This window comes from Mus caroli, unplaced genomic scaffold (genome assembly GCF_978045245.1).
Source record: "Mus caroli unplaced genomic scaffold, Mus_caroli_1 scaffold_2, whole genome shotgun sequence".
In the NCBI taxonomy this organism is placed as follows: domain Eukaryota; kingdom Metazoa; phylum Chordata; class Mammalia; order Rodentia; family Muridae; genus Mus; species Mus caroli.
Window position 1 is genome coordinate 48,854,875 of NW_028227257.1, and position 23,121 is coordinate 48,877,995.

Below are 23,121 nucleotides of genomic sequence, written 5' to 3' on the forward strand. Positions count from 1 at the left end.
GCTCTGACATGGCACATGCCAGCTCTGGTGTGGTCCTATAAGCCCTTTCTTCAGCATGCCCTGCTTGGAGACTCAAGGATGAAAATCAGGAACTTCTGCCTGAGGACATTGCTGTCCAAAGTCGTTGTTCACAGGAGGAATTCTTTCAGGGCCTTATGCTCTCTGTGTTCCAAGACTGCTATCCCTCCCTCTTTCCTAGGACAGAATTTATTCCCAAGGAGTGCTGGGTGCCCAGTTAGGTTAATCACCCCAATCCAAGCTCATGGAACCTTTCTTTCCACACCAGGTTTTCATACAGGGACATTGTTCTTTGTTCCTGAGGTTGTCTCTCCTCTTTAATTTTTGAAAACAGTCCCTGAGGCATTTGGGGTGGAGCAGACTGAGCTACCATGCTGGACTCCAGTGGGCCTGATCTCTGGATACTGGGGCTGAGCCAAATGAGGCACCATTGTCACATGTTCTCTCAAATATGTCATTCTGGTATATGGAATGTAAAAATCCTACCATATCTCTACAAGAGTTACCACTGCCATTTCTAGGACCTCAATTATAGGAGACAGGGAGCTGGGGACAGCAAAGACATAGCTTGCTAATGTTCTAAATGCAGGGGATATGTCCCTGACACCATGTGTGTGGATCTAGGCCCTAGGGCTACTCTGGCACTAAATGTATTCAACAGACTGCCCTTTCTTAAAGAGGGGCCAGCCTGGGCCAGTCTTGAGAAGCCAGGTATGTTATTCAGACACAGCAGGTACTGGAAGCCTGGAGCCCCTGGGGGGCTGGGTTTTCCATGTTCTACTTGGGCTCTTTGCCACCATCCCTGCAAAGACATCTCTTCTACCTTCTTCACGGGGCTAAATGCTGCCTGGGCACCTTGGGAGCACCTCAGATCCTTGGCCAGGCCTGGACTCCCTCTCCAGGTAGTCAGTGAAGTCATGTGCTGGATGGGCTGTGGCCTGGGGGATGTCATGAGTTTCCTGTCCCCACTTCCAGTCTCCCCAGGACTTCTTGTCTCTGCTGAGTTGGCAGGAAGCTGGGAGGATTGCACAGTTGCAACATTGTGTCTATGATAAAATATCCATCAGATGGAGTTTCCTGTCCTATCTTTAGGCATACATTTACATTGTTACATAGCTGCCACCACTTTCCATTTCCAATCCGTTCTCACCATCCACAATGTAGTCTCTGTACCCATCAGATAGTAACTCCATATTCTTTCCTCTCCTAGCCCCCAGTACCTTCATCCATTTTCTGTTTCCAGATGGTTCATTAACTTGAGCAATGTAGTATTTGCTTACTATGTTATAGAGGAAGTGTCAGAGATGCATCTGTTCTGATTAATCCACTATATACATAGGCACATCTCTCTATCCATCTCTCTGTTGATAGACACAGGGATCTTTCTGACCTTTGACAGGTGTGAAGGATGCTGCTGTGAACGTGGTTTAGCGGTGTCTGCTTGGAGCTCAGCTTCCGTCCCTATAGGTTCTCATCCTGTCCCATTTCCTATTTCTGTGCATCCTCACCAACAATTTTTATTCTTGTTTTTTTTTCATTAGTAGCTATCATAGTGGTTGGTTGTTCCCATGTTTGCTGATGTGTGTGTCTTCTATCCCTTGCCACTTAATCCCCCCTGAGACAGAATCTCTTACAGCTGAGCTGGCTAGCCAGCTAACCCCAGGAATTCTTCTGTCTCTCTCTGCTCCAGCCAGTGCTGGGCTTGCATTCAGAAGTTGTGGTAGTTGTACAAATGCTCACACCTGGTACAGGTACTGTCTTCTTATCCCCTGACCTGCCCCCCAGCCCTCACCATGGTTCTGACTTATGTTTTCCTCATGTGTCTTTTCATTGATTTGTTGCCCTGCATTTCTTCAGTGAGAAGTGTCTATTCAAGTCCTTTGCCCATTTTCCTAGATGGGTTGTTTTATTTCAGAGGAGGCTATGGCACTGTCAGAATTCTTGACATGTTCTAGATACTAATCTTCAATAAATGATTCTCAAATATTTTCTCTCGTTCTTTGGCTGTCTTTTCGTTTCTCTGCACAGTTTTTGTTGTTGTTTTTGTTTGTTTGTTTGCTTGTTTGGTTTTTTTGGCTCACACAAAAATCAAGTCCTTCTTACCTACTTCCCCCTTTTCTTTTTTGAGGCACGGTCTTGGTACCTTGCCCTGACGAGCGAGCCTTAAAAACAGGATCCTCCCACTACAGCTTCCCGAACACTAGAACCACAAAGCGTACCACTGAGCTTCACTTCTAATTCAGGAAAGCACTGAGTGATCCAAAGCCATGGAGACTGACCTCTGTGTTGTTTTCTAGGTTTTCTTGGACTACTGTGTCGGCTGCCTGTGGTGTTCCTTCCTGCTGTGGCACCCTTTGGCACAGGGCTTGCTCCTTGTGCATGGTATACAATAAGCATGTTTGTGGGTGTGAGTGTATGGCGGTGACCTGACCCAGGAAAGTTTCCTTGCCACCTCTCTAGCCTGACTCTGGACCACACACCCTTGTCGTAATCACTGAGATCCCTGTAGGTCTGGGGCTCTGCACTGCTGTGGACCACATGGTCCCAGGTCTTCAGAAATGGGTGGATGCCCACGGCTGCCAAGAAGAGGGAGAGCATAAAGCTTTCTCTGCTGTGGCCACAAGGACTCGCCCCAGAGGGGAAGTTACAGATTTATGCAGCACCCTGAAGGTTGAGTAAGATTTCTGCGAGCAAAGATCATTTATGGTGGGGGTGGAACTGGGCAATGAGGGAGCCAGGGAGCAGACAAGATTAGGCCTAGAGTAAGTCTATGAAGCACAGAGAAAGGGGACAGCATAGGGGTTAAGAAATGGGATCTTTCAAAATCTCAGGGGGCAATGAGGAATTTTTTTGAGAGAGGAAGGACTCTTTAAAGGAAGTTGAAGGAGGATTCTGTGAACTTGAGACCACCCTGAGCTACCAAGTTGAGGACTTTGTCTACAAACAAGCCAGGCAGCCCCAGCACGTGCTCAGTCCGACTTGTAGCTGGAGAGGCAGGAGACCAATTTCCGGTGCTTACTGTGCTGGCTGGATGCCCTGGAGTAAGTGACAGGGTCTCACTGGACTCCAGGTTCTGTTGGTTTGAATAATAGGAGGCGGCAGGGGAGAAGTGAAGAGAGACAAGCACTGCTGATCCGCCTTGAGGCTGTGTCTTTAAGGGGTGGAGCCAAGGGGCACAGAAGACTCTCTGGGACATGCCACCAAGTGAGAGCATTTCCAATCACTCCCTGAGCCAGGAACAGGGGCTTCTGGTTCCCTGCTGGTGGCTGCCATAGCAGTCCTTCCTGTTGGGTTGGCCAACACAGCAGGTGAGATAAACCCTGTAGACTTGGGCCCTGACGTGCTCCAGGCAGTCTCTGTGTGCCTACCCATCCTGCTTCCCTAGGCACCTGAATGCACCTGGGAACTGGGATGTGTGTCCTGTTCTCCCTGCTCCTGCTGGCCTCTGTCTTCTCACTAGGTAAGCTGCACGAGGCTAGTGCCTCTCATAGGGTCTGGCCTCTGTGGACTCAGCACAGAAGCCTAGACTATGATCAGATGTGACTGAGCACACCCCATCCTTGGGGCACTAAGAGGGAAATTAGATTAGATTTGGAGCCTGTTTGGAGCACCCTCTTTTGGGATAGGTGACAGGGCTCTGTTCCCAGGCTTGCATCACCCTTTTCTCTGTTGCTCTTCCTACCCTCCTCTAGGCCAGACCACATGGGGTGTCTCCAGTCCCAAGAATGTGCAGGGCTTGTCGGGATCTTGCCTGCTCATTCCCTGCATCTTCAGCTACCCTGCCAATGTCCCAGTGCCCAGTGGCATCACAGCCATCTGGTACTATGACTACTCAGGCAAGCGGCAGGTGGTAATCCACTCAGGGGACCCCAAGCTGGTGGACGAGCGCTTCAGGGGCCGAGCTGAACTGATGGGGAACATGGATCACAAGGTGTGCAACCTGTTGCTCAAAGACTTGAAGCCCGAAGACTCTGGCACCTACAACTTCCGCTTTGAGATCAGTGATAGCAACCGCTGGTCAGATACCAAAGGCACCACAGTCACTGTGACAAGTGAGGAGCCTGGGGACTGGTCACGGTCAGGGATTCCTAGGCTGCTGCTCCAGCCTATCCTTAGCTCCAGCCCTATCCTTTGACCTGAACCTGACCTAGGCCTTCAGCTCTGACCTTTGCTTATTAGTTTTCACTCTGTGACATTCTCCTTTTCTTGAGTCCCCCTCCCCCCAAGTCTTGTCCTTTGGTTGGGGTTGTGGGGGCAGCGTGAGGTACAGTGAGGTGGGGGGAGTCCTGAGAATTACTGCCTTTGTTTTCAGAGGATCCCAGCCCCCCCACTATTACCATTCCTGAGGAGCTGCGTGAAGGCACGGAGGGAAACTTCAACTGTTCCACACCCTACCTGTGCCTGCAGGAGAAGCAAGTCAGCCTGCAGTGGCAAGGCCAGGACCCCACCCACTCTGTCACCTCCAGCTTCCAGAGCCTTGAGCCCACTGGCGTCTATCACCAGACGACCCTACATATAGACCTATCCTGGCAGGACCACGGACGGACCCTGCTCTGCCAGCTCTCATTGGGCGCGCACAGTAGTCGGAAAGAGGTTTACCTGCAAGTGCAGCGTGAGTGTATCACACCCCTGTCACCAAACACCATTTCTATAGCTCTCTGACCAAAACCAGCTTGGCTAGCCCCTAGGGACAAGCCCTTTGTCCCTGTGGCATACTGGTGCACTTAGGCCTTTAGGCCTGGAAGCTGGAGACAGCTGAGCCCCAAACAGTTCATGCTTATAATTGCAAATCTGAGGAGACAGAGACATGTGGGGACATGTGGGTCTCTGGGCCTTGCTGGCCAAACAGCCTAATCGATTTGGTGAGTTCCAAGTCACTGAAAGATTCTGCCTGAAGAAACAAGGTAGACAATACCTGGGGATCACCATCCAAAGTTGACCTCTGGCCTCCATATGCATGTGCAGATGTGTGCACCCATACCCATGACCACACACACACAGAGGCACAGAGTGGGGGATTCTTAGTGTTGTTAGTCCCTTGCTTATAAACTGGTTAACTTTTCTGGGACCTAATGTCTGCTGTCTTTGGCTCGCTGCCACGAAATGGCTGCCTAGTCCCTTTCTATTAGCTACTGCAAGCCACTGAGGCAAGTTACAGTACTCATGACTTTATGTAAGTCATCCTCACATAGAACATGGGCAGTTACAACACAGAAAGCTGTCAATAGGCCATTGATAGCCACACCTTAATAGCTATTGATAGCCATGCATGGGCCAAGCACCACATTCGCAGGGCCTCATGGGAAAAGCAGGGAAGCAGGAATGGACGGGGGGTAGGGAAGGACAGATGACAGCAGGTTTAGGGGTTTTCTCTAGGTGGTCTTCCTCAGAAAGAAGTATGCCCAACGCCCTGCCATCCTCATGCACCTTCCCTGACATCCCATCATGCTTTACAGATGCCCCCAAAGGTGTGGAGATCCTCCTCAGCTCCTCAGGGAGGAACATCCTTCCCGGAAATCCAGTCACACTCACCTGCAGAGTGAACAGCAGCTATCCTGCCGTCAGTGCCGTGCAGTGGGCCAGGGACGGAGTGAACCTCGGAGCCAAGGGACATGTGCTTCGGCTGTTCTCAGCAGCCTGGAATGATTCTGGGGTCTACACCTGCCAAGCAACAAATGATGTGGGCTCTCTGGTGTCACCCCCGCTCAGCCTCCATGTTTTTAGTGAGTCCTGGATGAGGCTGAGGGGACCTGTGTGAGGAAAGCACTATAAGCTTCCATACCCACAACAGTATCCACTCACAGCTGGTATAATATCAGGAGGGCACCTGGGAATGGGATGAGGCGAAGCAGGTGACTCCAGGAGGCCCCTGCTTTATGGGGTGGGAGTGGGGTTCAGTATAATTACATAAAGACCGACGATGGCGGTTGTCTAGAACTCTAAGGGTGTGTCCTATGCTGTTCTTGCAGTGGCTGAAGTCAAAATGAACCCGGCAGGGCCCGTCTTGGAAAATGAGACAGTGACTCTGCTCTGTAGCACGCCGAAGGAGGCTCCCCAGGAGCTCCGCTATAGCTGGTACAAGAACCACATTCTCCTGGAAGATGCCCATGCCTCAACCTTGCGCCTGCCTGCAGTCACCAGGGCTGATACTGGCTTCTACTTCTGTGAAGTGCAGAACGCCCAGGGCAGTGAGCGCTCCAGCCCATTGAGTGTGGTGGTCAGATGTACGTGACCAGTACGTGGGGCAGCAGAGACTACCAGAGTTGGGCCAAAGTGTGGGTGGAGTCACTGCAAGACAGTTAGGGGCCCTGGCATAACAGCCTAACGACACCTGACTCAGATGTAGATGGTGTGGCCAGATGGGGCTGAACGCATACCCAGCTCTGCACCCATACACAAGGCTGACCTTCCTCAGTTCCGCCTCCTCTAACGTTAACAAGTGCTTTACGTAGAAATAAGCTCCAACTTATTTTGTTCCCACTGTTGACATCATGTTGCTGACAGTAGATCCTGTCTCTGCATGTGCACATGAGATGTGTTGTTTATTCCCTACACATACCTGGGCACACAGTGCACATATGTATCGTTACTCACATGTGTTACTGACGTAGATAGCTCCCTATGGATGCATTTAGATTTATAATGGGGCTATATCACAGTGAAATTTTCTTGCACTTTTAACCCTAGCATGCAAGAGTCAGAGGCTGGTGGATATCTGTAGGTTCTGAGCTCCCAAGGCTACATAGTGGGATTCTGTCTGTCTGTCTGTCTGTCTGTCTCTCTCTCTTTCACACACACACACACACACACACACACACAATCAAAGTTGAGAAGGCATCTGCTACAGTTCAGGTACTGAATTCAGAAGTTTAGCTCAGTAAGCCTTAAACAGGAATGTATCAGCCTCACATTTAGCTACATCTAAGAAATGCCTGCTTTGAAATTGAGTGCCATATAGCCTGTGAAGCCACTGAACGCCTGCATCCAAACAAAGCCCACTGATAGCACAATACACCAGGATGCCAGTGGCTCACCTAGACTGGTTCCTGTGGTACTGTATATGACTGACCACCCAGTAGCATGAGAGGAGGCCCTACTGTAACTTGCTAGCCTGGGCAAAGGTCAATGTTCAAAGAATGGTTCATACTGACTGTGTATGGCTTTTGCACCATAAAGGTGAAAAGCCCCGTGTAGACTGTGACTGGATGGTCATCTATATGGGCATGCCTAGAGTTGCAAGTGTAGGGTCTCTTTATGCCTCACCTTATCAGTGTGCATTTCCCAAGACCACCTATATACAGTCCTCACTCAAGGATCACACCAGGAAACGGGATACTGATTCCAGACTTTTCGGGCAGTTCCTTAATCTTTCTGTATCCTTCTTGGAGGTTACCCTGCCGTCTAAGATAATGTCCATCTTAGTTGGGAAGGTCACAGGTGTGTCTCTGTCACATGGACACTTGGAGCATGTCATTAGCAGGGCTCAGGGGTCAGTTTGTCCTGTGCTGCTAATGGTTCGTATACTCTCTTGATGAGAGTGCTGCCCTCTGCCTAGACTGTTCCATGCTTCTCATCTTTAAAATGAGATGCTGGCCAAGCATGGTAGTATACAACTGTAATCCAGCACTCAGGAGGCTGAGGCAGAAGGATTACCGGCTTGGGACCAGTCTAGTTACAAAGTGACATCCTAATTTGAGGCCCTGACCTCCATTTTCAGTGTGGGCATGAGGGCTAGCCTGGCTAACAGAGAGATTTGCTCATCCAGGGGGTAAAGGGTCTTCAGCAAGTACTGAGGAGGGTCTGAGATGGCCATGTTCTAGGGTGCTGCAGGGCAAAAGGAATGCATAGGTTACAGTTGAAGAACCGGGAAGTGACCTTTCTGAAGATAACAAGCTACCTCTGGTTCCCACCCAGATCCACCCCTTACTCCAGACCTGACCACCTTCCTGGAGACACAGGCTGGACTTGTGGGCATCTTCCATTGCTCCGTGGTCAGCGAGCCCCTGGCTACTGTGGTGCTGTCACACGGAGGCCTCACGTTGGCCTCCAACTCTGGAGAAAATGACTTCAACCCTCGATTCAGGATTTCCTCTGCCCCCAACTCCCTGCGCCTAGAAATCCGAGACTTGCAGCCAGCGGACAGCGGGGAGTACACATGCTTAGCTATCAACGCCCTTGGAAACTCAACGTCCAGCCTAGACTTCTATGCTAATGGTAACACGGGCATGTGCTGAAGGGGACACCAGTGAGACAGTTCAAGGAGGAAGTCTCTTTTTTCTAGCAATCCAAAGGACTCAATGAGGGACCAAACTCTGGCTAGGTCCCATGGAAGACCCAGGCTATGTGGTCACTCCAACCTCAGAGATTTCTGGAAGAGAAGGCAGAAGGGACATATACTGGATCAAATTATTTCTCTCCCACATCTCTGATTCTGTACTTGGAGGGTTCTTTACAGGCGTCTGTTTATCTTTTATTTCTTAAGTTTTGGAGGCAGAGTCTTTGGTTTGCATTAGATGTGGGAGACAAAATAGAGAAATAGATCCTCCCATTGTTGGTGCACACAGCCAGGTTTTTGTTTTGTTCCCACCATGTCTGGTTTAGGCAATGCAGGGGACTAAACCCTGCCCTTCACTCATGGTAGGCAAGCACTCTTCCAACTGAGCTACATCCCCAGGGCTCAAGCATAAGCCTGGCTTGATGTAACTTGGGCTTCAGTACATCTGAATTGTCAGTCAAGGCTAAATCCTCTTTGTCTACTACAAGGCTCCAACGGGCTTACGGAGAGAGGAGAAATCTAGAGGACTTCCTGTAGCAGGGGCACAGAGGGCCAGGGCCCTCCCAGCCTAACTACAACACAAGTCTGTACTCTGTCCCCACTCCAGTGGCCCGACTCCTCATCAGCCCTTCAGCAGAGGTTGTGGAAGGGCAGGCGGTGACTCTGAGCTGCAGGAGTGGCCTGAGCCCAGCTCCTGACACTCGCTTCTCCTGGTACCTGAACGGAGCTCTACTTCTGGAAGGATCCAGCAGCAGCCTCCTGCTTCCTGCGGCTTCCAGCACTGACGCGGGCTCATACTACTGTAGGACGCAGGCTGGCCCCAACACCAGCGGCCCCTCCCTGCCTACTGTCCTCACTGTGTTCTGTGAGTTGGTCTTGGCTACTGGCCACTGCCCACAGTGTAGGATCATACCACGGGGACCACCAGCCAACCCCCTTCCATATCCTCCTGATCCTGGGTCCACATCAGAGAGTAGTCATAGGCCTGTTGCCATGGACCTGTCGAACTAGGGTGGAATTTGGAGGAAGGAAGTGAGGTCTCTTAAGTCCTGCACACTAGACTCCAGCCCTTGTCCCTAACTTGTATCATGGCTCTAGACCCCAGCTTGTCCAGTCCCCAGATATCACACTTCAAAATGTGTGCATGTGCCCCCCCAGGCTGCCTAGCTCCTCTGTGTCCCCCAAGGGTGACACTCCAAATGAGTCTAGGGACTGATGATACAGGGTCACACTCTGAGGACCTCCCTGAGCAGGTGTGCCCACATGGATTGCGAGGGAGGCTGGGCTGCTGGCTGTCCTTTGGCCACGTGTTTTGAGAAATCTCTAGAGAGAAATCATTCTTTAAGCACTTGCCTAGAATATATAAGACCCTGGATTCAGTCCTAGACCCCCCCTTAGTGACTCCTCTTGTTGCTGTGACAAAAAAAAAAAAAAAAAAAAAAAAAAAAAACATGGGGAAAGAAGGTTTATTTTGGCTTTCAGTTGAAGAGTGCAGTCAACCAAGGCCATAGGTGTGGAGGGCAGCTGGTCTGCAGCGGGGAAGCAGGGATGCATGAAAGCTGGGCACAGCTTATGCTCTCTCTCCCTTTCTTTTTCTTTTTACCCTCCCCCTCCCCCCTCCCCCTCTCCCTCTCTTTCTTTTTGGGCAGGGTTTCTTTGGCTGTCCTGGAACTTGCTTTACAGACCAGACCAGGCAAACTCACGAGATCTGCCTGCCTCTGCCTTCCCAGTGCTGGGATTAAAGGCGTGAGAGCCACCTTGCCTGGTCACTTTCTCCTTTTTATTCAGTTAGGAACCCTGGTCCATGGAATGTTGCCACCCACCTTCAGGGTGGGTCTTCTCATCTCAATTAATCCAATCTAGAAACTCCACAGACATGCCCAAAGTTTCATCTCTCAGATGACTCTAGATCCTTCACGTCGACAGTAATAACCATCAAAATTGCCAAAACAGCAACGAATCTAGTAGAGTGGTCATTTTAAGTGTTACCATGTCAGGATCTGAGGTGGGGAACAAACAATGGTGGAATGAACTTTGAGGCACTACATTAGAAGTCTTGGGGACTTCTCTGAGGGTATCCTGCTTTAGAAGTAGATGGGACATGCAAGGTGACTCCATTCAGCAGGAAGACTCCATTCAGCAGTAGGGTACAGGTTAGGATGGGGAGCAGAGATGAATGAGTACCCTGTGCTGTGCCCGTCCTACACCACTGTTTGTGGCTGCTCGGTGTGCTTCCTGGAGCCCAGCCAGGCTGAAGTGGACCTGGGCTCTATCAATAGCCACAAGATGAGTTCCTAATGCTCTTGCTTCCATAGATCCCCCAAGAAAGCCCACATTCACTGCCAGGCTGGATTTGGATACCTCTGGAGTCGGGGACGGACGACGGGGCATCCTCTTGTGCCACGTAGACAGCGATCCCCCAGCCCAGCTACGGCTTCTCCACAAAGGCCATGTTGTGGCCACTTCTCTGCCATCAAGGTGTGGGAGTTGTTCCCAGCGCACAAAAGTCATCAGAACCTCCAACTCACTGCACGTGGAGATCCAGAAGCCAGTATTAGAGGATGAGGGCGTGTACCTGTGTGAGGCTAGCAACACATTGGGCAACTCCTCAGCCTCAGCCTCTTTCAATGCTAAGGGTAAGGAGTAGCGGAGGAAATGAGGGAACTGGAACATGAACTCAGGCTACCCCTGCTTTGAGCAAATTGACCAGGCAAAATAACCTCTGGCCATAATGGAAGGAAGCCGAGAGAGCTTCAGTGTTCCTCCCTTCACTCAAGGGTGGGGGACTATCCTGGGACTTCCAAGGCTCACCCCTGAGAAAGTAATGGGGCTACCTTGCCACCCATCACTTTTTCCATGTCCCTCTATGCCCCCGTGTCTTTTTTTCTTTTTTTTTTTAAAGATTTATTTATTTATTATATGTAAGTACACTGTAGTTGTCTTCAGCCACTCCAGAAGAGGGAGTCAGATCTTGTTACGGATGGTTGTGAGCCACCATGTGGTTGCGATTTGAACTCGGGACCTTCAGAAGAGCAGTCGGTGCTCTTAACCACTGAGCCATCTCACCAGCCCTGCCCCCGTGTCTTATTGGCTTTCCTCTCCATCCTTCCCTGCTCAAAGTTGGAAACTAGAGCCTAGGCTGGGGTGGGCATGGAGTGAGGCTAATCAGAGTGAGGCCGGTCTCCAATGAGCCCCTGCTGCCTATCCTCCAGCCACTGTACTGGTCATCACACCATCAAATACACTGCGTGAAGGCACAGAGGCCAACCTAACTTGCAACGTGAACCAGGAGGTTGCTGTCAGCCCTACCAACTTCTCCTGGTTCCGGAATGGAGCGCTGTGGACCCAGGGACCACTGGAGACTGTGAAGCTGCAGCCTGTGGCCAGAACTGATGCTGCTGTCTATGCCTGCCGCCTCCTCACTGAGGATGGGGCTCAGCTCTCGGCTCCTGTGGTCCTAAGTGTGCTGTGTGGGTGATGGCTAAGGGCGCCACAGTTTAGAGGGCAGAGGGGTTCGTGTGTGTGTGTGTGTGTGTGTGTGTGTGTGTGTGTGTGTGTTAGTGAGCAGGGAGGGTGGAGGGGCCTGAAGGGTGAAGGGACCTGGGGTCCACAGGGCTGGGGGTTGTGTGCTGGGGAGATAAGTGCCAGTCTGGCATGACCAGCTGCCCCTATGGATTATGTGCAAGAGGAGGGGGACACAGTATAACAGGTAGAATGTAGTGAGATTGGCTAGAGTAGCCTGAGTAGCTACTTCCACTCTGGTTCATGCAGATGCCCCAGACCCTCCAAAGCTGTCAGCCCTCCTGGATGTGGGTCAGGGTCACATGGCCGTGTTCATCTGCACTGTGGACAGCTATCCCCTGGCTCACCTGTCTCTGTTCCATGGGGACCACCTCCTGGCCACCAACTTGGAACCCCAGCGTCCCTCCCACGGCAGGATCCAGGCCAAGGTCACAGCCAACTCCCTGCAGCTAGAGGTCCGAGAACTAGGTCTCGCGGACTCTGGAAACTACCACTGTGAAGCCACCAATGTTCTTGGGTCAGCCAACAGTTCACTCTTCTTCCAGGTCAGAGGTAAGTGTCAGCCGTCTGACACCAGGGTGGACCCTGAGGTCTAGAACTGCTCTGGTCAGACCCCGTGTACTATGAGTTCCCTGCAGATGCTTAGATTGGGATGTTGGTTGCAGTCTTCACATGGTCTCCCTGTTCTTCCACGAACTGCAGCACCATAGGAAACAGAAGCTGCTGAGCAGTTGGCTACCTTGTTTCAGCTGGCGCCTACCCTCCTCCCTCCTTTCCTGCTCTTTTGAGACAGTGTATCCTTGAAATTATTGTGCACCCATGCCAGCCTCTGAGTCCTGCCTCAGCCACCTTAGGGCTAAGATTACAGATGTGAGTTACCATGCCTAGCTGGCTGGAGAATTTTCTAGCACAATTTATTTTGTAAAATAATTTTGCTTCATTCAAACATTCTCATACAAAATCTAGTACATGCATGTTATATACAAATACTATATTTATCATATCTATATTTATATCTATATCTATCTATATTATCTATATCTGGACATATTTCTCTATAGAAAGTCTCCTAGAACAAGGATTCCTGGTGGCACACCGAAAGCTAGTAAGCCAAGTATTTCAGGAGGCAGAGGTAGGGAGACAGCACATTCAAAGTCAACCTGGAGTACATATGTTAAAACAAAGCAATCTATTTAGGAAAATACACAAGAAAAAGGAAAGATAATATCCGCAAGGCGAAGGGCAAAGAGACACACATACTTCTCTCATAATGTCAAGCAGTAACAATTTGGGGACATTTGCTTTGGTTCTGCCTGTCTTTTCTAATTCATTACATCCATTTCTTAGGCAGAGAGATTGAGTCTAGTGCTGGTCCTGGCTCCTATCACTGCTCTAGCTGTCTCTCCTCCTTACTGCCTGACTGCTGACTCCTCTATACCCACTTCCCACCTCTCTAGGCTGTCATGGCCTCCCGGGTGAAGGGCTTGGTCAGAGCAGGCTGGAAAAAACAAAACAAAACAGTTGTTGTCAATCTTCCCCTCAAGTCCTAGGCTACTCATGCTGAGTCAGTAAACAGTCAGGCCAGTGGCTCTCAGCATGAGCTGGCCCTCCTGTGACAGTGCATTTGTGGTAGGTGCTGTGTCTGGTCCTGGTTGTAGAGCATATAAGCTCTGCTCTGTTGAGACTCACCTGCCTCAGGTAACAGCGGCGGTCAGGACTAAACCCAAACTTCAAGTGTTGCAAACTGTTAATCCCAGTGCTTAGGAGGCTGAAGCAAGAGACCCTCATAAATTCAAGGCCAGCCTGGGCTACATAGTGAGTTCTAAGCCAGCCAGGTGCTACAGAGTAAGACTCTGTCTCAAAACAACCAAACCAACAGACCAACCAACCAAACCCAGAAACCCATATGCCAAGTGATTAGGAGCAAGGACCAGGACAAGGCAGATTCAGGCCAAAAGGAGGAGGAAAGACAAAGACACGGAACTGAGGGAGCCCTTGGCAGCTATAGTCCCAGGACTGGGATTCTCCGTTCTTCTGGAGACACAAATAGTACCAGACAATGGGCGGGATGTTGGGAAGTTCTCATTTACCCTGTTTCTCCTTGCAGGAGCCTGGGTCCAGGTTTCACCATCACCTGAGCTCCGGGAGGGCCAGGCTGTGGTCCTGAGCTGCCAGGTGCCCACAGGAGTCTCTGAGGGGACCTCATACAGCTGGTATCAGGATGGCCGCCCCCTCCAGGAGTCAACCTCATCTACACTCCGCATTGCAGCCATAAGTCTGAGGCAAGCTGGTGCCTACCATTGCCAAGCTCAGGCCCCAGACACAGCTACTGCCAGCCTGGCTGCCCCTGTCAGCCTCCGTGTGTCCTGTAAGGGTGTTTCTCACTCATGTCAGGGGAGGGAGGTGTTCCACAGCAGAGCCTTGTATGAGGGATGCCTCAGTTACACCCTGACTGTCACTCCTCATCTGATATAGATACCCCACGTCATGTTACACTCAGTGCCCTGCTGAGCACAGGCCCTGAGCGACTTGGCCATCTGGTGTGCAGTGTACAAAGTGACCCTCCAGCGCAGCTGCGACTGTTTCACCGGAATCACCTCGTGGCCTCTACCCTACAAGGCGTGGAGGAATTGGCAAGCAGTAATCCCCGGCTGCATGCGACTGTGCTCCCCAATGAGCTGCGCCTGCAGATCCACTTTCCAGAGCTGGAGGATGATGGGACCTATACATGTGAAGCCAGCAACACACTGGGCCAGGCCTCGGCTGCAGCTGACTTCGATGCCCAGGGTCAGTGTGGAAGAAAAGAGGAGATGCAGACGGTCCTAGAAACCTAGGAACATAGAAACCAAGCCCCGACCCATGCTAATTAGGGATGTGGGTTCTGGACTTGGGTTGCATGGAAAGCCTTGTTTAAAAACTGGATGCCCTAGCTGGGTGTGGTGGCACACACTTTTAATCCCAGCACTTAGGAGGCAGAGGCAGATTGGATCTCTGTGACTTTGAGGCCAGCCTGCTCTATAAAGCAAGTTTCAGACAGCCAGGGCTGTCACACAGAGAAACCCTGTCTCGAAAAACCAAACACCAAAACAAAAGCAAGCAGACAAGAAAGAACACTGGGTGACCAGTGCACAAAACTAACGAGAAAAGGCATCTTACAAGAGAGGCCACTGCTGCACAGGGAAGCCTTTTCATCCATTTGTCTTTAGCCAGGACCTGGGAAGGGCTCAGGACTGTCTGGGCTCTGAATTATTCTGCTGAGGACCCCCACCCCCACCCCCACCCCAGTTCAACCTATGAACTCCTTTAGCAGGGATGTTCCTGGGTCTGGAGTGTCTCAGCAGCAGAGCTGTCTGGCCCACATAGAGAAAGGGGCTTGTTGCACAGCTCCAAGAATCTCACTTGTGACTCCTCTTTTCCCCAGCTGTGAGTGTGGCTGTGTGGCCCAATGCCACTGTGCAAGAGGGGCAGCAGGTGAACCTGACCTGCTTGGTGTGGAGCACCCACCAGGACTCACTCAGCTACACATGGTACAAGGGCGGGCAACAACTCCTTGGTGCCAGATCCATCACCCTGCCCAGTGTTAAGGTTTTGGATGCTACCTCCTACCGCTGTGGTGTGGGGCTCCCTGGCCACGCACCCCATCTCTCCAGACCCGTGACCCTGGATGTCCTCTGTGAGTTTGGTTGGGATGTGGGCAGTGGTGGAAAGAGCGGCAGAAACTCACAGGGATGAGGGCATGGGAAGGCCAAGTACGCAGTCTAAGAACAACCAGCCAGTTGTGGAGAACTAGACAGGGGACCTTAAGAGGTGGGGGAAATGGGGACAGGTCCTTTTTAGGCAGAGGAGGATCCCTGCATGAAGTGGGTGGCAGTTCCAGCACCATGTAAAGGACGAGTCGCCCATGGGCTGGACATTAGGGAGCTCTCCTGCCACTTGCAAACTGGCCTTCTCTGTGTAACCCTCCCGGACCTCTGCAGATGCTCCCCGAAACCTGCGGCTGACCTACCTTCTAGAGACCCAGGGCAGGCAGCTGGCCCTGGTACTGTGTACGGTGGATAGTCGTCCACCTGCCCAGCTAACTCTCAGCCATGGTGACCAGCTTGTAGCCTCCTCAACTGAAGCCTCTGTCCCCAACACCCTGCGCCTAGAGCTTCAGGATCCAAGGCCTAGTAACGAGGGGCTCTATAGCTGCTCTGCCCACAGCCCATTGGGCAAGGCCAACACATCCCTGGAGCTTCTGCTGGAAGGTAAAGCAGGAGCAGACCAAGGCTGCAGGGGAAGGAACTGCCTGTCATGTCCAGCGGGGCCCAGCTGACTCTGGACTCCTTGGTTCAGGTGTCCGAGTGAAAATGAATCCCTCTGGTACTGTACTGGAGGGAGAGCCTGTCACAGTGACCTGCGAGGACCCTGCTGCCCTCTCATCTGCCCTCTATGCCTGGTTTCACAATGGCCATTGGCTTCAGGAGGGACCGGCTTCCTCACTCCAGTTCCTGGTGACTACACGGGCTCACGCTGGTGCTTACTTTTGCCAGGTGCATGATACACAAGGCACACGGAGCTCCAGACCTGCCAGCCTGCAAATTCTCTGTGAGCAGGGGCTCCTTAGCTGTGGCTTTCCAGGATGAGGGTGGCAGAGGGTGCTTCCAGTAATTGGTTAGGGTAGGCATGGCACTATAGAGAGTCTAGAAATGAGCACTTGGGGAAAAGAGGGATTAGCCATGAAGGTGGAGACCAGGAACCCTGCTTGAGGAACTCTGCCCACAGACTCTGGATGCGGCATAACTTTTAGAAGGTGACACTTGTCTTGAAACTGAGGTTCACCAACATTGGGCAGATGGGCATTGAGCTGTACCTGCCTCAGCAGGGCCCCTGTCTGTGTTTCGCCCTACCTCCAGATGCCCCCCGGGATGCTGTCCTGTCTTCCTTTCGAGACTCAAGGACCAGACTCATGGTCGTGATTCAGTGCACCGTGGACAGTGAGCCACCTGCTGAGATGGTCCTATCCCACAATGGCAAGGTGCTAGCTGCCAGCCACGAGCGTCACAGCTCAGCATCAGGGATAGGCCACATCCAGGTAGCCCGAAATGCTCTTCGACTACAGGTGCAAGATGTGACTCTGGGTGATGGCAACACCTATGTTTGCACAGCCCAGAATACACTGGGCTCCATCAGTACCACCCAGAGGCTACTGATGGAGACTGGTGAGTGGGACTCGAGTGAGGAAGGGGCTAGGGTGTGGGATTCTTGTGCTGTGGGGCTGGATCCCAGGTGAGGGGCTGCTGTCCTGAAGGAGTATTCACTACCTCCCTGAGAACCCTAATCCGCTTAAGGAGGCATGGCTCTCAGTGAAGGGGTAGACCAGCCTCAGGGGAAAGAGTGGGAGGAGACAGAGCCTCACCTCACACACCCTTCACTGGAGAAGCCTGGGGTGGGAGCAAGGCAGAGCCCTTACCCTTGGGAAGCCCAGTCTGAGGGCATGATACAGTCTCATGCTTCCAATGGCCTTCTCTGATTCTGGAGGCAGAGCCCTGTGGTCATGCTGTCCTTTGACCAAGGAGAGACATAGTCCCAATGTGGAGGGCCTTGAGCCCAAGATAGATTGAGATCGCCCCACAATGCTCAGACCCCTGACCGTTTACCCATCCTTGTACTACAGATATACGAGTGACAGCTGAGCCAGGCTTGGATGTGCCAGAGGGCACAGCTCTGAACTTAAGCTGCCTCCTCCCTGGTGGCTCTGGGCCCGAGGGCAACTCTTCCTTCACGTGGTTCTGGAATCGCCACCGACTACATTCAGCTCCTGTGCCCACGCTCTCCTTCACCCCTGTGGTCCGGGCTCAGGCTGGGCTGTACCACTGCAGGGCTGATCTCCCCACTGGGGCCACTACCTCTGCTCCAGTTATGCTCCGTGTCCTCTGTGAGTATGAACCCATTTCTGCCCTGTGTCTGTCTCTGCATCTCACTGGTCCATATCAGGCCTTTTCCTCTGCACAAAGCAAGGGCTTCATAGGTAAGGGTCTCAGGACACTAGCATCCTCACTGGCTGGTGTATGTGGTTGTATATCCATGCTTGGGTACCCAGCTTTGAAATGCAGGAGACAGTCCTCTTACCATTCTGGGATGAATACAGAAGATAAAGCAGACTGCATGCCTGGTGCACTCAGCCATCATTAGCCCAGGTTTTCCCACTCTATTCTTCTGTGCCTAAGCTATACCAATCAGTTACTGCTTGGTAACAAGTTATCCCATTCACAATTCTGTGGGTTAGAAATTTGGACAGGACTCAGCTGGGCAATTCTTCTGGTCTCTTGACGGCAACTGTCCAGTGGCTCTGCTGAGACTGAACTGTCTAAGATAGCCTCACCTGGAGGCTGCACAGAGGCTATACATGGCCAGCAGGCTGGCCTGTGTTTTCCACATTTTGTTCCTGGAAGCAGAAGAGAAGCTTCAAGACATCTTGAGAACTGGAGTTCCAAAGCCCCACCATGTTGCTTAAAAAAAAAAAAAAAAAAAAAAAAACCAACCAACCAACCAAACAAACAAACAAAAAAACCTGTGTATGCATACACTGCATGTGTGTGTGTGTGTGTCTATGCTTGTATGTGTTTGTACATGTGCATGGAGGCCAGAGGTCACCATCTTTATCACTGTGCACCCAATCTCTCACTGAACCAATTCAGGAAGATTGGCTGTCCACAGAGCTCCAGGGATCTGCCTGTCTCTGCCTCCTTGGTGCTAGTATTCTTATAGCTTGTCACATGAGTGTTGGGGCTCAGACGCAGCTCATCCTCACGTTTACATGACAATGGCTTTACTGACTAAGGCATCTCACCATCCTCCTTCATGTCACCTTTGCCTCAAGAGTGAAGGGAATGGGTTTCCCCATTTCCTGGAAGCGCAGCCTGGTAGAGGGAGGGGTTTACAGGGGATGTCTAAGTCAGCTTACTCTTCCTTCCCACAGATCCTCCCAAGACGCCCACTCTCATAGTGTTTGTGGAGCCTCAGGGTGGCCACCGGGGCATCCTCGACTGTCGAGTGGACAGTGAGCCCCTGGCCATCCTCACTCTTCACCGGGGCAGTCAACTAGTAGCCTCCAACCAACTTCACGATGCTCCCGCCCAGCCCCACATCCGAGTCACTGCTCCACCCAATGCCTTGAGGGTGGACATAGAGGAACTCGGACCTAGCAATCAAGGGGAGTATGTGTGCACTGCCTCCAACACTCTGGGGTCTGCCTCAGCCTCCGCCTACTTTGGGACCAGAGGTGAGGGAACAATTGCTCTACCCTCTGGACCCTCCCTGCAGGAAGATTCTCTTGTCCTAAGGCTGCCTTCCCAGATCCCTCCTGCCACCAGACAACTTGTCTGAGCAGTCCAAATGGATGGCTTGCACAGGGCTTCAGGGATGAAGTGGAAGTTAAAATCCATCTTGCCTTGGTTGGGGGAGGGAATGTTGAGGGTCTGAAGCCCACATACCTCCTTCAGCTTCTCCTTCCTGTTGCAGCTCTGCACCAACTGCAGCTGTTCCAGAGGCTGCTCTGGGTCCTGGGATTTCTGGCAGGCTTCCTGTGCCTGCTGCTGGGTCTGGTGGCCTATCACACCTGGAGGTGAGTCCAGAGCTGTGTGGCAGACAGGAATACGTTATTCTGCTCATCCCATTCCCTCCTTTGTTCCCCCCAAAACCTTTGAGGAAAGTTCTTCCCTACAGAGTCCACAGGCTTCCAATTTCCTACTCTACCCTCTCAAAATCTGGGGACCCCCCTTCTGAATCACCGCCACAGTTTGTCTTGCTGTAGCTTTCCTTTGCTGGAAAAGGCTGGGCTGGGGGAACCAACACGATGCCCCACAGTGTGCAGGGCTCCCCTGCTCTGTACAGCTGGGGAGGGTGGGAAGGCGTAGGGAGGGGTCGCTCACGGAGTCTGCTCTTACCCATGCAGAAAGAAGAGTCCTACCAAGCTGAATGAGGACGAGAATGCAGCAGAGATGGCCACTAAGATAAATACTACCCAGGTATGTATCCGACATGTGTGAGGGCATCAATGTCCATCTGGCGTCTGGACAGTGTTTCCACTTGAAGGACAGGGCTGGGATCAGGGGCAGCGGGGAAGGCGTACAGGAGCCCGGATGTCCTAGGGGCATAGGGAGAGCAACTCTGACTACGACTCAGAGTAGTTATGGGCGCATGACTTGGTGACATGGGTAGCTTCTCTGATCGTGGGATCGTTTTGAAGTCTTGCTTCAGCAGGTCTGAGCTTGTCTGATTCCTGTCACCTAAGCAGGAGTGAAAGGCCATTTTCCCTCTCCTAACGTATCCTCTCCCGAGATGACCCCTTCCTAAGACCATAAGTCAGTGTGGGACCTTTTGTGACCCAGGTTTGCTTTGACCAGAAGCGCCTAGGTCTTGATGCAGCCACAAATGGAACCCCATCTCGTGTCACATCCCTGAGCTGATGATGCCTTACCTGCCCTCAGGAGGAGGTGGTTGCTGCTCTCTGACAACTCAGGTGTTGTGAACAAGGTCCTGCCTACCTCTGTGTAAGCAGTACAGAGACATCTGGCTTTCCTGACCTGCCCGACTTGCCTTCCAAGCCTCTTGATCCTAAGAAAAATGGACGAAGGGAGGTTTGGGATTGGAGGTCAACCTGCCACCTCCAGGTCTCTGAGACTGTGTGATGGTTTGTATATCCTTGGACCAGGGAGAGGCACCATCTGAAGGTGTGGCCTTGTTGGAATAGGTGTGACCTGGTTGGAATGGGTGTGTCACTGTGGGTGTGGGTATAAGATCCTCACCCTAGTTGCCTGGAAGTCAGTCCAGCCTTTGGATGAAGATGTAGAACTCTTAGCTCCTCCTACACCATGCCTGCCTGGATACTGCCATGCTCCCACCTTGATGATAATGGACTGAACCTCTGAACCAGTAAGCCAGCCCCAATTAAATGTTGTTTTTTATAAGACTTGCCTTGGTCATGGTGTCTGTTCACAGCAGTAAAACTCTAACTAAGATAGAAGTTGGTACTGGGAGTGGGGTATTGCTGTGATAGGCCTGACCATGCTTTTATTTGAAAGAATGTGGATTTTTGGACTTTGGATTTGGAACTCAGTGGAATGCTTTAAATGGGGCTTAATGGGTCATCCTAGTAGGAATATGGAAGACTTTGTTGCTGGGAATAATTTGAACTGTGTTGACCTGGCCCAAGAGATTTCAAAGGAGAAGAATTTCAGAATGTGGCATAAAGAGTGTTTTTGTGGTATTTTGGTGAAGAATGTGGCTACTTTTTACCCTTGTCTGAAAAGTCTGCCTGAGGCTAATTAATTGCATTGACAAAGGAAGTTTCAAAAAAGCCCAGCAGAGAGTTTATTCTCTGGTTAAGTCTCACAAATGAAGTTTGAACAAGCATAGTAAGCTTAGAAAGGCAAAATATAAAATATGTGTTTCAAGTATTAAAGGCAAACCAGGAAGTGAAATGGAGCAAAATCCTGTGTTCTAGGAAATAACAGATTAAGGGAGTGGGACCTTGGGGCAAGACCCTACCCAGCTGAATTTAGAACCAGGCATGGTGGTACACACCTTTAATCCCATGAGACAGGCATGCTGATCTCTGCATTCAAGGTCAATCTACAGAGCAAGAACCAGGATAGCCAAGCTTAGGCAGTGAAGGATTTAGAAAACATAAAGCTAGTGATATGTAATAGTACAAGGGGATCATGTTCTAGTTCCTGTAAGCAGCAGAAATCGGCAGCTTCAGCCATGTGGCTCTGGCTCTAGAGTTAAGAATGGAAGGAACTACTGGGACAATTAATTCTGGTTAGCTGGAGCTAAGAAATTAGCAGTGATTAAGAAGAGACCAGCATCACTGAGGTGAAATCTTCTGGAAAGTGTTTTCTGGGAGCACAAAGAAGCTGTGTTCCAGAGATACCCAAGGTTGTATCTCATGCTGCAGATGGACTTGGTAATGTGTAAGAGTCACTCAGGTGTTACTGCTTGTGAAGGAATGAACGGATCATGGAAAGAAGCTGAGGCTTAGCACTGTGAGAGGCCAGGGAAGGCCATTGGAGAAGGTGAAGCCTCAGCTGTAGTTGATGGCCCAGGACTGAAGGGGTCATGCAAAGGATTTGAGGCTTGGCACCCTGAAGAGAGCCTGTGAGAGGCTATTGGTGAAGCCTAGTTGGAGTGGAACACTCCAGTGTATTGGAGATGTCAGTATCATGGGATGATCACCAAGAACAGCAGCCGTAGTGGAGTGGATCAACCTGAGCATTGAGTGCTACAGAGGACAGAGATGGAGAAGTGATACCAGCCCTTAAGAGGAGTCCAAAAGATCAAGTGGAATCCCAGACACTGAAACAAGAAGCTGTAACATTGAAATTGCCTTGGAGACTCAAAGATGTTAAAGATGCCAGAGCTATGGGATACATGCTGAGGAAAGCTGCTAACAGGGAGTGGAACCAGCCCAGGAGAAAGCAGTTTGTTGCAGTCAACAAAGATGAAAAAGGAGTGGAGATCTGAAGACATCAGCCATGGAGATGCAGAGTTTGGAGTTTGCCCAACTGATTTCCTGCCTTGCTTTGGGGATTACAGTTAATTAAGTTGAATGAATCTCAGAATAGACCTTGAACTTTGGACTTTTAACATTGTTGCGACTGCTATAGACTATGAGGACTTTGAAAGTTGGACTAAATGCATTTTGCATTATGCTATGTTTAAGTATGGCCCCCATAGACTCATGTTTTTGAACAAGTCTATGGGGACCAGGGAGTGGCACCATCTGAAGGTGTGGCCTTGTTGGAATAGGTGTGACCTGGTTGGAATGGGTGTGTCACTGTGGGTGTGGGTATAAGATCCTCACCCTAGTTGCCTGGAAGTCAGTCTTCCACTAGCAGCCTTTGGATGAAGATGTAGAACTCTTAGCTCCTCCTACACCATGCCTGCCTGGATACTGCCATGCTCCCACCTTGATGATAATGGACTGAACCTCTGAACCAGTAAGCCACAATTAAATGTTGTTTTTTATAAGACTTGCCTTGGTCATGGTGTCTGTTCACAGCAGTAAAACCCTAACTAAGACAGACGGACTCAGCCATGTTGCCCACGTCTCTTTGTGTGGTTTTCCTCTGTATCCCTTTGCCTTTCTCTTCAAAGCTCACCTTGGACTTTCTTGGTGGGTTAGAGCAACATCCAGTTTCTCACAGACTTTCTAAGATGGTCTGTACCAGCCAGGATATCAGTCAGGTTGCTCTAACAGAGACTCAATACAGTGACCACAGCATGACAGGGTCTTAGTTTTCCCTCCTGGCCTGGTTATGTTG

General features: G+C 51.0%; 1 protein-coding gene across 2 annotated transcripts; it reads left to right on the top strand.

The window, feature by feature from the left end:
• Positions 1-3,140: 3,140 nt before the first annotated feature.
• Positions 3,141-22,830, top strand: Siglec1 (sialic acid binding Ig like lectin 1). 2 transcript variants are annotated; one of them, XM_029474618.2, is made up of 21 exons: positions 3,141-3,478; positions 3,711-4,070; positions 4,331-4,630; positions 5,475-5,741; positions 5,988-6,242; positions 7,933-8,232; positions 8,901-9,158; positions 10,609-10,929; positions 11,506-11,763; positions 12,065-12,367; positions 13,923-14,183; positions 14,291-14,602; positions 15,237-15,488; positions 15,793-16,062; positions 16,151-16,402; positions 16,711-17,016; positions 17,472-17,732; positions 18,777-19,079; positions 19,319-19,421; positions 19,752-19,824; positions 20,203-22,830. In XM_029474618.2, exons 1-21 carry the CDS (start codon positions 3,412-3,414, stop codon positions 20,263-20,265), a joined length of 5,145 nt encoding a protein of 1,714 aa, XP_029330478.1. In that variant the 5' UTR covers positions 3,141-3,411; the 3' UTR covers positions 20,266-22,830. The 2 variants fall into 2 exon arrangements, with proteins under 2 accessions (XP_029330478.1, XP_029330479.1); XM_029474619.2 differs by having other exon boundaries at positions 20,287-22,830.
• Positions 22,831-23,121: the final 291 nt, after the last annotated feature.